Source organism: Heteronotia binoei, chromosome 9 (genome assembly GCF_032191835.1).
Source record: "Heteronotia binoei isolate CCM8104 ecotype False Entrance Well chromosome 9, APGP_CSIRO_Hbin_v1, whole genome shotgun sequence".
In the NCBI taxonomy this organism is placed as follows: domain Eukaryota; kingdom Metazoa; phylum Chordata; class Lepidosauria; order Squamata; family Gekkonidae; genus Heteronotia; species Heteronotia binoei.
The window spans coordinates 123,012,430-123,029,544 of NC_083231.1; the positions used below are offsets into that span (position 1 = coordinate 123,012,430).

At 49.1% G+C, this 17,115-nt stretch overlaps 1 protein-coding gene across 1 annotated transcript in view; it reads left to right on the top strand.

Annotated features, from left to right (window-relative positions):
* Positions 1-3,373: 3,373 nt before the first annotated feature.
* SPEF1 (sperm flagellar 1) overlaps positions 3,374-17,115 on the top strand; it is a 34,586-nt gene continuing 20,844 nt past the window's right edge. The window contains exons 1-3 of the mRNA XM_060247218.1: positions 3,374-3,495; positions 7,517-7,628; positions 9,453-9,609. Coding sequence (XP_060103201.1) covers positions 3,384-3,495; positions 7,517-7,628; positions 9,453-9,609 — 381 coding nt within the window. The 5' untranslated portion in view covers positions 3,374-3,383. The remainder of the gene's footprint in view (positions 3,496-7,516; positions 7,629-9,452; positions 9,610-17,115) is intronic.

Here is a 17,115-nt window from a genome sequence, read left to right on the forward strand (position 1 = left end):
CTTGCAGCTGCTGGAATGGCCTTGGGTCATCCATAGCTCTGGCAGAGGTTGTCCTTGAAAGGGCAGCTGCTGTGAGAGCCCTCTCAGCCCCACCCACCTCACAGGGTCTCTGTTGTGGGGGGAGAAGATATAGGAGAGTGTAAGCCGCTCTGAGTCTCTGATTCGGAGAGAAAGGCGGGGTATAAATCTGCAGTTCTTCTTCTCTTTCTTCTCCTAGCCCTATTAGTAAACTTGAAACCATTCTGAGAGAGACCTGCTTATTTTGTTCGTTATATAGGGAATGGCAGATTTGGAGATGTATTGTTGATTCTGTTGTTAGATTCCCTCCCACGTGCAGCCGTTAAAGCACTGGACCCTTTCCAGGAACAGACACTGTTGTGTGAATTAAAAAGGAGGAAAGGGAGAACTGTGGGAGCATCCTGAATCTCTGGAAGGAAAGGCTGGCTAAAAGCCAAATTATTAATAATCACTAGTGATGCTTTCACAACGTTTGCAACGGCAGACTTTTTACGGGGTGGTTTGCCATTGCCTTCCCCAGTCACCTACACTTTCCCGCCAACAAGCTGGGTACTCATTTTACCAACCTCGGAAGGATGGAAGGCCGAGTCAACCTTGAGCCGGCTGCCTGAACCCAGCTTCCACCGGCAGCTTCTTCTTACAGGGCCTACTGTAAGTTCCAGGAGGACTGGCTACATCAGGGGGTGGGGCCTAATATGCAAAGGAGTTCCTGCTACAAAAAAGGTTTGACAGCTTCATGTGTCCATGTTTGTGTTCCACACGCTTATCACCTCCTCCAAGCTGAGAAAAGCCCAGCTGATTTTGGCAAACTGTTGCTAAAGGGTTCAGAAGCCTAATGTGTGTGTGTGTGTGTGTGTATACACACACACACACATATTGGCCACTGTGTGACACAGAGTGTTGGACTGGATGGGCCATTGGCCTGATCCAACATGGCTTCTCTTATGTTCTTATGTGACACAGAGTGATGGACTGGATGGGCCATTGGCCTGATCCAACAGGGCTTCTCTTGTGTTCTTATGTGACACAGAATGTTGGGCTGGAGGGGCCACTGGCCTGATCCAACATGGCTTCTCTTATGTTCTTATGTGACACAGAGTGTTGGACTGGATGGGCCATTGGCCTGATCCAACATGGCTTCTCTTGTGTTCTTATGTGACACAGAGTGATGGACTGGATGGGCCACTGGCCTGATCCAACAGGGCTTCTCTTGTGTTCTTATGTGACACAGAATGTTGGGCTGGAGGGGCCACTGGCCTGATCCAACATGGCTTCTCTTATGTGACACAGAGTGTTGGACTGGATGGGCCATTGGCCTGATCCAACATGGCTTCTCTTATGTTCTTATGTCAGCTGGCTCGGAGAAGGATTTCTCTCTTTAAATCACTTCGCCAAGCCAGCTGGCAGCTTGGAGAATGCATTTAAAGTTAAAGTTGCTTTCTTTCCATCTCCCTCTCTCTCCCCTCCGCTCCCTCCCCATCTAGTTTCCTTCCTTCCTGCCTGCCTGCCTGCTCTCAAACGTCTGATGTTCATGTCTTGTGGCTCTTAAGCATCTGACATTTATTCTATGTCACTCTTACATTAAGCAAGTTTGGTCACCCTTGGCTTGGTCCATATTTGGGGTGGAAAGAAAGCCGTATGGTGGTCACCAATTATTGACACAATCCAGGCCAAGTTCCAGCCAGCTGGTGTGCTAGCTGTATTAAACTTTGTTTCTCCAAAGCTTTCTCCAAGAGGGAACCTCTTTCCTTTACACAATAAAAACAATTCTGAAACTGACAGCCCATCAGGAAAAATACACCTGTATACAGCAAAACAGTTAAGATGCTCTTCAGCCTTCCAATTCGCAAAGCTCTAACACAGGGGCAGCCAGACTTGCATAACGTAAGAGCCACATAGAATAAACGTCAGATTTGAGAGCCGCAAGACATGAATAACAGATGTTTGAGGGAAGGAAGGAAGGAAGGAAGGAAAATAGATTTTTGGGGGAGGGAGAGGTGAAAAGAAAGCAACTTTAAAGGCGTTCTACAAGCTGCCGGCTGGCTTGGCTTGGAGAAGTGATTGAAAGAGAGAAATGCCTTCTCCATGCCAGCAATGGAGCAGTGGGGGCTTCGAGAGAAGAAGAAGAAGAATTGCCGATTTATACCTGCTCTTCTCCCTGAATCAGAGACTCAGAACGGCTTACAATCTCCTCTATCTTCTCCCCCACAACAGACACCCTGTGAGGTGGGTGGGGCTGAGAGAGCTTTCACAGCAGCTGCCCTTTCAAGGATCAACTCCTGCGATAGCTATGGCCGACCTGAGGCCATTCCAGCAGCTTCAAGTGGAGGAGTGGGGAATCAAACTCGGTTCTCCCAGATACAAGTTCGCACACTTAACTACTACACCAAACTGGCTCTCACACCAAACTGGCCCTGCGTTAGAGCCACACAATATGTGTGAAAGATCCACACCGTGTCTCCCGAGCCACAGTTTGGCCATCCTGCCTTAACATTTTCTGAAGAAAATGGCAGTTTTGGAGGGCAGCCTCTATGACATCACACCCTGCTGAGGCTAGGGTTGTCAATCCCCAGGTGGGGGCAGGGGATCCCCAGGTTAGGAGGCCCTCCCCCCGCTTCAGGGTCATCAGAAACCAGGGGGAGGAGAGGGAATGTCTGCTTCGATCTCTATTATTCCCTATGGAGACTTATTCCCATAGGAAATAATGGAGAATTGATCTGCGGGTATCTGGGGGGGGGGGTGCTGTTTTTTGAGGTAGAGGCACCAAATTTGCAGTAAAGTATCAGGTGCCTCTCTCCAAAATACCTCCCAGTTTTCAAAAAGATTGGACCAGAGGGTCCAATTCTATGAGCCCTAAGAGAAGGTGCCCCTATCCTTCATTATCTCCTATGGAAGGAAGGCATTTAAAAAGGTGTGCTGTCCCTTTAAATGTGACGGCCAGAACTCCCTTGGAGTTCAATTCTGCTTGTCACAGCCTTGCTCCGCCCCCAACGTCTCCTGGCTCCACCCCCAAAGTCCCCAGCTATTTCTTGAATGGGACTTGGCAACCCTAGCTGAGGCCCTTCCCCTCCCCAAACCCCCAGGCATTTCCCAAGCCAGGCTCCACCTCAGTCCCGCCTCTCTCCTCTCTGCGGCTGCGTTGCTAAGCGCCGCTAAGATGCATCCCGTCGCCTAGCAACCCCGCTGTTGTCATGGCCGTTGCTGGGAGCCCAACTGAACTACCATTCCCAGGATGCCCTTGGCCCTGCCGCACCTGCCGTCACCATGGCAGCGAATGCAAACAATATGGCCGCCCCCAGCCCTGTTGGCCAGCTGGGAGAGAGAGGGCTGGTGCTGGCAGCTCAGGGGGGCAGGGCCCGTCAGGCATGGCCCACGGGGAGCTGGACGAGGAGACCCTGCAGGATCTGTACAGCTGGGTGGACGCCATCCCCCTCTCTCGCCCCAAGAGGAACATTGCCCGCGACTTCAGCGATGGAGGTGGGGGGGCAGAGGGAAAGGGGGGACCTGGGGATGGGGGGGGTTCTTTTTGAGGGAGTGGGTTGCTTGGCAGGGGGAGAAAGGGCGGTTGGCATGCATGCAGTTGCTCTGGTGTCTCTGCCTGCCCGGGTTCTGGCTTCCTCCTATGGTTGCCAACCTCCAGGTGGTGCCTGGAGATAGAGTTGTCGAGTCCAATTCAAGAAATATCTGGGGACTTTGGGGGTGGAGCCACGAGACTTTGCGGGGTGGAGCCAGGATCAAGGTTGTGACAAGCATCACTCAACTCCAAAGGGAGTTCTGGCCATCACATTTAAAGGGACAGCACACCTTTTAAATGCCTTCCCCCCATTGGAAATAATGGATAGGTGCAGCTTTTGGGGGGGGCTCATAGAATTGGATCCCATGTTCCGCCTGAGCCTGCTTTGGTGGGGAGGGCGGGGTATAAATAAAAACATCATCATCATCATCATCATCATCATCATCATCATCATCATCATCATCATCATCATCATCATCATCATTATTATTATTATTATTATTCCAATCTTTTTGAAACTTGGAGGGTATTTTAGGGAGAGGCACTGGATGCTACGTATGCTCCAGCGCATCCCTCCCCCCAGAACCCCAGATACTCGTCGATCAACTCTCCATTATACCCTATGGAAATTGGTCTTCATAGGGGATAATGGAGTATCCAGCAGATTTCCCTCTCCCCTCCCCCCCTGCTTTCTGATGACCCCCAAACTGGGGGGTCCCCTGCCCCCACCTGGGGATTTCGTCACAATGTAAACGGGACCACGGAGGAGAGACTAAGCCGCAACAACAACAAAAAGCTCTCTGTGTAAAATGTGATTTTAACTTGTTGTGAATAATAAGTATCCAGTCCGCTTTGCGAGCCTTTCTCGAATTAGCACGCATAATAGAGGGAACGCCATAGTAAGTACTATCCTTATCAGCAATGCAGGACGTCTGCATTGCTAATAAGGATAGTACTTACAATGGCGTTCCTGCTGTTATGCACGTTAATTAGAGAAAGCTAGGAATACTTTTGGCACCACTGGACCTGGGAAATTGTACAACACTTATAAGAATGGTCCCTGGGAGAAGGATCTGAGATCCGAAACGGCTTGCAAAGCGGACGGGTTCTCCGTTGGACCACCTACTTTTAACACTGGACTGAATGTTACTTGGTGGCTTTCAGCCACATAAGGACAGTAGGAGCATTGAGTAACGCATGAGGTTTTGACTTGGTGATATGTACTGATATTATTCGTTTTGTATTTTGATGCTTATTGTTCACAACAAGTTAAAATGGCATTTTACATGGAGAGTTTTTTTCTTTTTGTCGTGGCCCAACTGGGGATTGGCAACCGTAGCTGGAGATTTCCCAGAATGACAACTGATCTGCAGGCTGCAGAAATCTCTTCCCCTGGAGGAAATGGCTGTTTTGGAAGGAGGAATTTATAACGTTTACACGCATGCACAAAACAACCCCCGCCCCAGGATCCACCTCACAAATCTCCAGGATTTTCCCCACCTGGAGGTGGCAACCCCAGGTCCTTCCCTTGTTTGGAATTTAGATTGGAAACTTTATGAGGCGCTGCCCTGCACACTTATCATTTATGGTTTTTCTTCATTTATGTCTCCATCTGTATCCTCACATTTATTTATTTTGTTTGCTTCATGTAGACCCCCCCCCCTTTTCCCCCGATGGGGGTTCAAAGGGGCTCACATCATTCTCCTCTCCTTGATTTTCTCCTCACAACAACCTTGTGAGGCAGCTTAGACTGAGAGTATGTGATTGGCCCAAAGTCACTCAGCAGGCTTCCATGCCATGATTTGAACCTGGGTCCCCAGAGCCTAGGCTATTACTCTAACCCAGGGGTGGCCAAATTGTGGCTCGGGAGCCACATGTGGCTCTTTCACACATATTGTGTAGCTCTCAAAGTCCCCACCACTCCATTGGCTGGCTTGTAGAAGGCATTCGTCTCTTCAAATCACTTCAAGTCAAGCTGACTGGTAGCTTGGAGAATGCATTTAAAGTTGCTTTCTTTCCACCTCTCTCCCCCTCCCCATCTATTTCCTTCCTTCCTTCCTTCCTTCCTTCCTTCCTTCCTTCCTTCCTTCCTTCCTTCCTTCCTTCCTTCCTTCCTTCCTTCCTTCCTGATGTTTATTCTATGTAGCTCTTACGTTAAGAAAGTTTGGCACCCCTGAGATAGAGTGTCAGGCTAGCACCTGGGAGAGCCAGATTCAAATCCCCACACTGTCGCAAAGCAACCTTAATCTAGTCGGTCTCTCTCAGCCCAGTTTGCCTCGCAGGGGTATTGTGAGGCTAAAATTTAGAAGCAGAAAACCATGGACAGAGTTGCTAGCTGAGTTGAGGGTGGGTGGGGGAATGTCTTTTTCCTTGAATGGAGGCTTAGTTTGTGGAAATGGGCAGCAGTCTCAGTCGCAAGTTCTCACAGAGCTGTTCTGTTCAGGAGCAGTTCTGGGAGAGCTCTCTCAGCCCCACCTACTTCGCAGGGTGTTTGTTGTGGGGAGAGGAAGGGAAAGGGGATTGTAAGCTGCTCTGAGTGAAGGGCGGGGTGTGAATCCAACTCTTCTCTTCTTCTTACATAGAAACCTCCCCGTAGATAGAAAGAGAACACAACAGGGGAGAAAGCTTTGACCAGGCGTAGACAAATTGTGGCTCAGGAGCTACATGTTCATACATCTTGTGTGGCTCTCAAAGCCGCCGCCACCCCGTCGGTCAGCTCAAAGAAGGCATTTCTCTCTTTAAATCACTTTTCCAAGCCAAGCCAGGTGGTAGCTTGGAGAATGCATTTAAGTTGCTTTCTTTCCATTTCCCTCCCCGATCTATTTTCCTCCCTTCCTCCCTCAAACATACTATGTTCATGCTTTGTGGCTCTCAAACATCTGACATTTATTCTGCGGGGCTCTCACATTAAGCAAGTTTGGCCACCTTTGGCTCTGACTGTCCTCTTTGCCTGCTGCGCTAGTTTTCATTTGCAAGGACCTTTTTTAATGGATGGGGGTTGTCTTGTCCCCTTACAGTAGGACGGTCCAGGATGGGGTGGCCACCCATTCTACCCCCTCAGCCTTTTTCTGCCTCATTTACCTCAGTTGGACCACAGTGCCGTTCACAGCTTTGGCTTTCCAGCCACTGTATGACCGGAAACTAGACTACTACACTGAGCCAATCTGATGTACGAGCTCAAGTGCCAAGCTAGGAGTAGGGTCCCCAGAGTGCTGTCTGTGGGCACTTTTCCTGGTATCAGTCAAGTGTATTTACAAAGTAGATTTGTCTGGCTGCGCAGATTTTAAAAAATGTTGCTTTGCAGGAACTGCCAGCACGGCAGCCATTTTGTGGTTGGCTGTGCCTCCTGGGACAGCCATCTTGTGGCCGCACTGAGCAAATTGTGTCTGAATTCCAAAAGAGCCCACAGGCTCAAAAAGGGGTTGGGGTCCCTGGACTAGGAACTGGGAGACCCGGATTCAAATCCCCACTCTGCCATGGAAGCTCGCTGGGTGAGCTTGGGCCAGTCACACACTTTTGGCCTAAGGTTGTTGTGAGGATAACACGGAGGGGAGAAAGTTGGAGAGTGAAGTAAACTTTGAATTAAGAAGCAGCGACGCCGGGAGTTCCGTGTCAAGTGGGGTTGCCAGCTCTGTGTTGGAAAATACCTGGAGACTTTGGGGGTGGAGCTGGGAGAGGGCGGGGTTTGGGGAGGGGAGGGGCCTCAGTGGGGTAGAATGCCACAGAGACCACCCTTCAAGGTAGCCAGTTTCTCCAGGGGAGCTGATCTCTGGAGGTCAGTGGTAACATCAGGAGATCTCCAGGCTCTAGGGAATCTAAAGTTTTGGCTTTTACTCCGTGTAGACTCCAGAGGCGATGGGCAAAGCAGCCTGTGTGAAGGTGGGCCGGAGGAGGGAGGTGCCTCGGGTACCCCCCTTTTTTGAGGGGGGATGGGGAGATTCATCACCCGCTGTTTCCATGTCTTCCTTTCCCCCCCCCATCCAGTCTTGGCCGCTGAAGTGGTGAAGTTTTACTTCCCCAAAATGGTGGAAATGCACAATTACGTCCCGGCTAACTCGAGCCAGCAGAAACTGTCCAACTGGGGGCACCTGAACAGGTGAGTATCCTGTGGGGAAAATTCTGAATCGGGGCACTGCCACAGGTTCAGTGAGTGTAAATTTTCCAGAGAGCCCGCGTGGTGTGGTCAGACAAGGATCTGGGGTCAAATCCCTGCTTGCGCCCCGGAAGCCGGCTGGGTGACCTCAGACCAGTCACATACTTTGAGCCCGCCCTCCTTCAAAGGGTTGTTGTGAAGGGAGAGGTAGAAATGATGACAGCCACTTTGAACCCCCACGGGGAAGAAAGGGGAGATATAAATAAAGCCGTCAGGGGTTGTTTTGTAGAAAAAAGAGGTGCTGGAGCTCCTTTGCACAACTAATTTGCATATGCCACACCCCCGACATCACCAGAAGGGGCACGAAATTATATCAGCTCAAGCATCTACCTGAAAATGCTTCGTGAATTATAATTATCATCATAAAACCTTCCTCCCATCATACTTTTAAAATGACTTTCTCCTCTGTGGCCACAGCGGCGTGAGGAAGATTTCCATCGGTCTGCTTTATAGGTTTTGGTTATTTCTCCATTTGGTGGGGGAAAATATTAGAAAGTTTGTCAAATCTTAAAAAAAAAAAAAAGGGTAAAGGTAGTCCCCCGTGCAAGCACCGGTCGTTTCCGACTCCGGGGTGACGTTGCTTTCACAACGTTTTCACGGCAGACTTTTTACGGGGTGGTTTGCCATTGCCTTCCCCAGTCATCTACACTTTCTCCCCAGCAAGGCTGGGGACTCATTTTACCGATCTCGGATGGATGGAAGGCTGAGCTTGAGCTGGCTACCTGAACCCAGCTTCCGTGGGGATCGAACTCAGGTTGTGAGCAGAGAGTTATGACTGCAGCACTGCAGTTTTACCACTCTGCGCCACGGGGGTCTTAGTGTCAAATCTTAAGAGTTCAGCAAAATTCTCCCAGGGGGGTTGAACAATGGAGCCCGGAAGCAAGTATTTGGGGTGAAGGGTGGGGTAAGAACGAAAGAGCGGAATGAAATTTAGAGGTTCTGGAGTTCCGCTCCTGCCCAAAATGAAGCCTGAAAGTAGTAAATAAATGCATATGTGGAACCTTCAAGAGAAGATTCTCTTGCTAGATGGTCAGTGCCAGCTAGGGAAATTCGTGTTTGAATGTCGGTCCTGAAGCCCTTGTTCCCCTGTGGTCTGCTCTCTTCTCTGCGGATCGCACCCTGGTTTGCTACAACTGACTTTTAGAATACCTTCAGAATCACGCCTGCTCCACAGGGAGATCAGTTCCCATTTTCTTGCAGCTCTCAAAGCCCCGGGGGTGAGTTGTAACTCCACAGGGCCGAGATATGCCCAGGGCTACACACCCAGCATGCAGTTAGATTTGCCGGCTCTGGGCTGGGAAATTCCTGGAGATTTGGTGGCAGACTCTGGGGAAGGCGGGGGTTGGGGAAGAGACGGACTTCGGCAGAGGATAATGCTATCCACCGTATGAACATATGATGCTGCCTTCTACTGAATCAGACTCTCTTTGGTCCATCAAAGTCAGTATTGTCTACTATTCTACTTAGACTGGCAGTGGCTCTCCAAGATCTCAAGCTGAGGTTTTTCACGCCTATTTGCCTGGACTCTTTTTAGTTGGAGATGCCGGGGATTGAACCTGGGACCTTCTGCTTACCGGGCAGATGCTCTGCCACTGAGCCACCATCCACCATCCTCCAAAGCAGCCATTTTCTCCAGGGAAATTACTACCTGTCGTCTGAATTTCTGGGAGAGTTCTAGGCTCTGCCATGGAAACCCTCAACTATACATGCAGCGTGGGCTGCAGACAACCCCATTTGCCCTCTTCCTTGACGTCCCTCCTTTTGTAGGAAAGTACTGAATAAGCTGAACTTCTCTGTCCCGGAAGACGTGATCCGGAAGATCGCTCAGTGCTCTCCTGGGGTGGTGGAGCTGGTCCTGATCCCGCTGCGACAGAAGATCCAGGAGAAGCAGAAGCAAGCCAAGGTGTCGTCCAGCTCTTACCAGGTCAGTAGAGGTCGAGAGCCACGAGCCCCGCAATGGCTTCCAGCAGCAAATCCAAATCTCCTTCTCCGTTTCCTTGGCTTGCATGTATTGTCTATCCTGGGGCCGGGGTCTGGCCTGTCGGTGGAGAGCCGGTTTGGTGTAGTAGTTAAGTGTGCGGACTCTTATCTGGGAGAACTGGGTTTGATTCCCCACTCCTCCACTTGCACCTGCTAGCATGGCCTTGGGTCAGCCATAGCTCTGGCAGAGGTTGTCCTAGAAAGGGCAGCTGCTGTGAGAGCCCTCTCCAGCCTCACCCACCTCCCAGGGTGTCTGCTGTGGGGGAGGGGAGGAGGTAAAGGAGATTGTGAGCCGCTCTGAGACTCTTCGGAGTGGAGGGTGGGATATAAATCCAATATCTTCATCTACCTTACAGTGGGGGAGGAAGGTAAAGGAGATTGTGAGCCGCTCTGAGACTCTTCGGAGTGAAGGGCGGGATATAAATCCAATATCTTCTTCTTCTTCTGTCAAGCATGCAGGTTCAATGACGAGTCGAAGTTGATACAAAGACTATGTTTATTGATAGACCGATACTTTGGTGTAACAGGTTCTTGAGAGTAATGCTGATAATACATTGATACAATACTTTTACGGCTTACTTCAAAAGGATTCCAAGGGATGGGGTTGCGGGGTAGCATTCACACATAAACTATCATAAATGTCTACGTTCCCATAGTGTTATCAGGACTCCGTCCTTGCTTTCCCAGATGTCTCTTATTCCCTTACAGGAATGTATGGGAAGGTGCTGATTACTTGGTTTCAGTTCTCACTACTTCTAATTATAAGCCATAAAGCAAGATGAGGGGGGGGGAGGGAAAGAATAACAAGCTAGCAAAGTTGGATCCTCCATGATACTTCACAGACCAGGTTTAGGCAGGACCCTAAAACAATTATCAATGGAATTTCACCATGTTTGACAGCCAGGCCTTGCTCAGCTTCACCATCAGTGTTCCCTCTAAGCTGAGTTAGCGTGAGCTAGCTCACAATTTTTTAGCTTCCAGCTCACACATTTTTGTCTTAACTCAGGAAAAATGGCCCCAGAGCGCTCTCGTTGATGCAGGAGCTCACAGCTTGAATGCCAGCAGCTCACAAAGCAGAATTGTTGCTCACAAGACCCCGCAGCTTAGAGGGAACGTCGTTCACCACATACAGCTGGGCACAATTATTCCTATTTTACAGGCTGAGGAGCTGAAGTTGATTTTTAAAAAAGTTTTATTGGTTTTTAACTACTACGAGACAGAAGCATTGCAGAGTATACATAAAAGAAGGGGAAAGAGAGGAAAAGGGACATACAGAATGGGAAAAACAGAAACCAGAAACCAGTACAAATGTATCAGTTATGATCCCATCTCTCAATATAATACTCTAATCTTTCTACCTACAAGTATAAAAATCTCCATTAAATGTTACCTTCCTTTCTTCTTTTACCAGGACAAAGAAAAAAAAAAGAATAATTCTTTTAATAAACTAGTAAAGCATTGTACAACTAAACAATTCTTCTTAAACACAAATCAGACTGTCTCATCCTCAAATTTGACTAAATTAACTTTGATTAAATTAACTTAGAGCTATAACAGGCACAAATTAGGTTATTAATTTAGCAAAAACCCTATCAGAGAAAGCACATGTATTTTCTTTGTTCATAGCAAATTGCATAAAGTACCTCAAATACAGTCAATTACTTTATCAGTCTCTATCGAAAACATTTCTCCTACAGGCATGTTGAAGCAAGTCTACCAAATTGTTCAAATTCTGCAGCCATTATGTTATCTAGCTGAAGTTGAGGCAGGAGTGGTGGGTGTATATCTTGTCAAAAAGGGAGGCAAGTTGGTGTTGGGTTAGAGTAGGCGTCCCCTGGCCTTTGGGAGCATATGGGCACCACTGGAATTCTGACACAGTGTTAGGGACGGCAGCCAGGTCCGGTTCAAGAAATATCTGGGGACTTTGGGGGTGGAGCCAGGAAACTTTGGGGGTGGAGCCAGGAGACATTGGGGTGGAGCCAGGAGCAAGTTGCAACAAGCACAATTGAACGGCAAAGGGAGTTCTGGCCAACACATTTAAAGGGGCCGCACACCTTTTAAACGCCTTCCCTCCATTGGAAATGATGAAGGATGGGGGCACCTTCTTTGGGGGCTCATAGAATTGGACCCCCTTGTTCGAACTTTTTGAAACTTGGAGGGTGTTTTAAGGATAGGCGCTGGATGCTATGCGGGAAATTTGGTGCCTCCATCTCAAAAAACAGCCCCCCGAGCCCAAGATACCCACAAATCAATTATTTATTTACCCTGTGGGAAATCAGTCTCCACAGGGAATAAAAGGAGTGCCCGGCAGACATTCCCTCCCCACCCCCCACTTTCTAGTGACCTTGAAGTAGGGGGAGGGCCTCCAAACTGGGGGTTCCCCTCCCCCCACCTGGGATTGTGCAGACCAAAAGAGAATCACGGTAGAGAGTTACAGGAGAAAAACCCAAGGTTCCATGACAACCAGCCTCAAACCAAAGAACAATTGAATTACTGAAAAATGCTATAATTCACTCCTATACAAAATCTCCTCTATTAACATATCCTGGTATACAGAAGGACAGACGTGAAAACACTTAAAGATTCAGTCTTAAATATCAACCAATAGTCCTTCAGCTTCAGAGGAATCCTCGGTTCAATGGCTCCTGAGGAAACCACGTCGTAGCAGTTCAATTCCAAAGTCGTCAAATATGTCTTCTACACAGCAGTCTTGAACACAGCACTCTTGAACACAGCAATGAGGTAGTACCTACTTTATATTCCCCCGTTTCTCTAGCAGCTTTGACCAGCTTTCCAACAATATATCAGAGCACCGCAAGATTCCAGTATATTTGCACACAACTAAGTTACACTCCAACTGGCAAGACTTTGGAGACTGTACCTTAATTGCTTGTGGACGGGGTGTCTGTGTGCTTTGGAGGGGGCCAAAATGAACTCCCTTCCCAAGAAGATTGTTTCAGGTTTGTAGCTGAGGTTGGTATGCAGTAAAAGAGCAAGGTTCGAGTCCAGCCACACCTGAGACACCGGCAAGATTTTGGGGGTATTCTCTTTGGAAATAGGCTTTGATTCTTGAAGACTTAAACCCTGGAAATCTTGTTGATCTGTAAGGTACTGCTGGATTTGAATTTTGCTCTACTTTTCTAATATTGGCTGGTTGTGATGAGTTTTTTTTTTAATCTTTTCTTTCTTTCTTTCTTTCTTTCTTTCTTTCTTTCTTTCTTTCTTTCTTTCTTTCTTTCTTTCTTTCTTTCTTTCTTCCTTCCTTCCTTCCTTCCTTCCTTCCTTCCTTCCTTCCTTCCTTCCTTCCTTCCTTTCTTTCTTTCTTTCTTTCTTTCTTTCTTTCTTTCTTTCTTTCTTTCTTTCTTTCTTTCTTTCTTTCTTTCTTTCTTTCTTTCTTTCTTTCTTTCTTTCTTTCTTTCTTTCCCTATATTCAAAGTTCCAAGGGCTTTAAGCTAGGTTTGGACGGGCTGTTCAGCAGTGTGTGTGTGTGTGAAGCTATCATTTACTTTGCTTTATTCCTTTTGTTATTTTACTCTTATTATGTGAGCTTGAATTAATGTAGGGTTGCAATATTTTGAAAAGCAAAAAAGAGAACATTTTTCCTGACTGACTCCTTCAAATAAGGAGTCCCTATGACAAATATCAAATGCACCTCCTCTTGAAGTGGTGATAATTGCTACTAATTAGGAATATTCCTAACCTTTTTTGCTTTTAAATAGCAACAATTATAATCGATTTATTTAGGCTAAATAATTGAAGGCGTGCACCAAAAAAAGAGGACATGTCCTCTAAAAAGAGGACATCTAGTAACTCTAAATTAATGGTTATTTTTATTCACCCAACAGTCTTTCTTTTATAAGCTGTTCGGAGTGCTTTTTTAAAATGAAAAAGGACAGGATAGTAATCTCATAAATAAAACCAGACCTCTTCAGCTGCAGATCTCTTGGTGGATAAGGACGGTGGAGGGACAGTGGCTCAGTGGTAGAGCATCTGCTTGGGAAGCAGAAGCTCCCAGGTTCAATCCCCGGCATCTCCAAAAAAGGGTCCAGGCAAATAGTTGTGAAAAACCTCAGCTTGAGACCCTGGAGAGCCGCTGCCAGTCTGAGAAGACAATACTGACTTTGATGGACCAAGGGTCTGATTCAGTAGAAGGCAGCTTCATATGTTCAAGGACAAGACACTGGCTATTGTACTGTGGAACAGATTTCATCTGGTGTGTGGGGGGGATGTATTTACATCTGAGAAGGCATGGGTGGGTGAGGATTAAGCAGAACACACCGGTCGTTTTCGCACTCACCTCCAGCCAGCGTGACCCCCCTCTTCACCGCGCAGGATCTGCGCGGATTTCGCACTAAATGCTGCGGAGCAGCCTTTTGCGCCGGAAACTCCCGGCGCAAAAGCCGCTCAAACGTAAATCGCCAAAAAGCAGTTTGGCGTTTGCGCGGCTTTTGCGACGGGAGTTTCCGGCGCAAAAGGCTGCTCCGCGGCATTTAGTGCGAAATCCGCACAGATCCTGCGCGGTGAAGAGGGGGGTCGCGCCGGCTGGAGGTGAGTGCGAAAACGACCACCCTGTTTCGAAACCACATTGTCAGCTTTCACAAAAACCAACCGATGTTGTTAGCAGACTTTTTCAAAAGAGTATAGATTTCCCACATCACATCTAAGTTGCCCATCAGAGACCGGGGTGACTGAATATTTCTATTTTGCAAGCTGCCTCCGATAGGTTCCCAAAGAAGTGGCATAAATAAAACCCTAAATGAATAAGCAAAGTAAATACGAGGTAAAAGTCGGATGGTTTTTGGTCCCATCAAGCAAGAAAACTTCTCCTTGCAATCTTCCTGGCAGACAGCAGATGGCGATCCTGAGCTGCTTCTCAGACCGGGGGTGTTGACGGCAAATAAGAGGATCCCTGCAGGGGTGGTTTTTGTGATTTTTTTGGGAGGGGAGGGGGAAGGAAAGGTCCCCTGTGGCAGCACCAGTCGTTTCCGATTCTGGGGTGACGTTGCTTTCACAACGTTTTCATGGCAGACTTTTTACAGGGTGGTTTGCCATTGCCTTCCCCAGTCATCTACACTCCCCCCGCCCAGCAAGCTGGGGACTCATTTGACCGATCTCGGAAGGATGGGAGGCTGAACCAACCTCGAGCCAGCTACCGGAAAGCCCAGCTTCTGCCAGGGATTGAACTCAGGTCGTGAGCAGAGCTTAGAACTGCAGTACTGCAGCTTTAACACTCTGGGGCTCTTCGGGAGGGGAGGGGGGGGCTGTGCAAAAGTGCAGGATGGGGCTCCACAGTCAATCCCCCCCCCCATTCTCCCCTACCTCACAGAGGTGAGCAAAAGCGACTGTGGCTGCCAGAAAGTCCAGCTGCCCGATCTCCAGATGAGGCAGGTACAAACAGCGGCAGAACTCTGCTCCTCTTCTTTTTCTTCTTCTTTCCCCTCCTTTGAGGGGGGTGGGGCTGCAGTCCACCCCTCCCCCAGCACAGGGTCTGAGGCAGCTGCCTTTCTTCCCAACTGACTAAGTCTGCTCTCGGGTACCTGGGGCATAATGCTCAAACTGCATTATGGGGAGCTTTCTTTCATCCATTTCATCACAAGTATCCTGGGCTGAGACGCCTCTGAGCGTGGAAAGAGGCAAAGCGAGTCCTTTCCGGGGGGCTTTTTACGAATGAACAGGGTGGCTTGGTGTAGGGGGTGCAGCCTAATATGCAAATGAGTTCCTGCTGAGCTTTTTCTAACAAAAAAAAAAGCTCTGGTCCTTTTCCAACTCAAAATACCCTCCCCTGAGGTTCTTTCAACCACAAGGGGAAAGTATGAGGTAGTTCCTGAGTCTTTGCCACCCTCCATAGGCAGAGGGGGTGGAAAACTAGAAAGTCACTGGACCAACAAGATTGCAGAGCAGACACTGCAAGCTTGGACTTGGATCCAGCTGTTTAACCACTGCAGAACTCTGATATATATATATTTAAAAGGATGAAAGGGTTACAGAACTCTGCTGGACTTTCAGCCCCCAAGTCTCACTGAATTTAATGGGGCTTGTTCGTGAGGAAAACAGCCTAGGGTTTGGATGCTGGGTATCTGAGCAGGGCTGCAGACCCTGCTGGTGGGAAAGAAGAAGATGATGATATTGGATTTATACCCTGCCCTCCACTCCAAATCTCAGAGCGGCTCACGATTTCCTTTATCTTTCTCCCCCGCAACAGGCTTCTTGGGAGGTAGGTGGGGCTGAGAGAGCTCTCCCAGAAGCTGCCCTTTCAAGGAACCAGGTTGGATTCCCCACTCCTCCTCTTGCACCTGCTGGAATGGCCTTGGGTCAGCCAGAGCTCTCTTATCTGGGAGAACCGGGTTGGATTCCCCACTCCTCCGCTTGCAGCTGCTGGAATGGCCTTGGGTCAGCCAGAGCTCTCTTATCTGGGAGAACCGGGTTGGATTCCCCACTCCTCCCCTTGCAGCTGCTGGAATGTCCTTGGGTCACCCAGAGCTCTCTTATCTGGGAGAACCGGGTTGGATTCCCCACTCCTCCACTTGCACCTGTTGGAATGGCCTTGGGTCAGCCAGAGCTCTCTTATCTGGGAGAACCAGGTTGGATTCCCGACTCCTCCACTTGCACCTGCTGGAATGCCCTTGGGTCAGCCAGAGCTCTGTTATCTGGGAGAACCGGGTTTGATTCCCCACTCCTCCCCTTGCAGCTGCTGGAATGGCCTTGGGTCAGCCAGAGCTCTGTTATCTGGGAGAACCGGGTTTGATTCCCCACTCCTCCCCTTGCAGCTGCTGGAATGGCCTTGGGTCAGCCAGAGCGCTCTTATCTGGGAGAACCAGGTTGGATTCCCCACTCCTCCACTTGCACCTGCTGGAATGGCCTTGGGTCAGCCGTAGCTCTCTTATCTGGGAGAACCAGGTTGGATTCCCCACTCCTCCACTTGCACCTGCTGGAATGGCCTTGGGTCAGCCAGAGCTCTCTTATCTGGGAGAACCGGGTTTGATTCCCCACTCCTCCACTTGCAGCTGCTGGAATGGCCTTGGGTCAGCCAGAGCTCTCTTATCTGGGAGAACCGGGTTTGATTCCCCCCTCCTCCACTTGCACCTGCTGGAATGGTCTTGGGTCAGCCAGAGCTCTCTTATCTGGGAGAACCGGGTTGGATTCCCCACTCCTCCACTTGCACCTGCTGGAATGGCCTTGGGTCAGCCAGAGCTCTCTTATCTGGGAGAACCGGGTTGGATTCCCCACTCCTCCACTTGCACCTGCTGGAATGGTCTTGGGTCAGCCAGAGCTCTCTTATCTGGGAGAACCGGGTTGGATTCCCCACTCCTCCGCTTGCAGCTGCTGGAATGGCCTTGGGTCAGCCAGAGCTCTCTTATCTGGGAGAACCGGGTTGGATTCCCCACTCCTCCGCTTGCACCTGCTGGAATGGTCTTGGGTCAGCCAGAGCTCTGGCAGAGGTTGTTCTTGA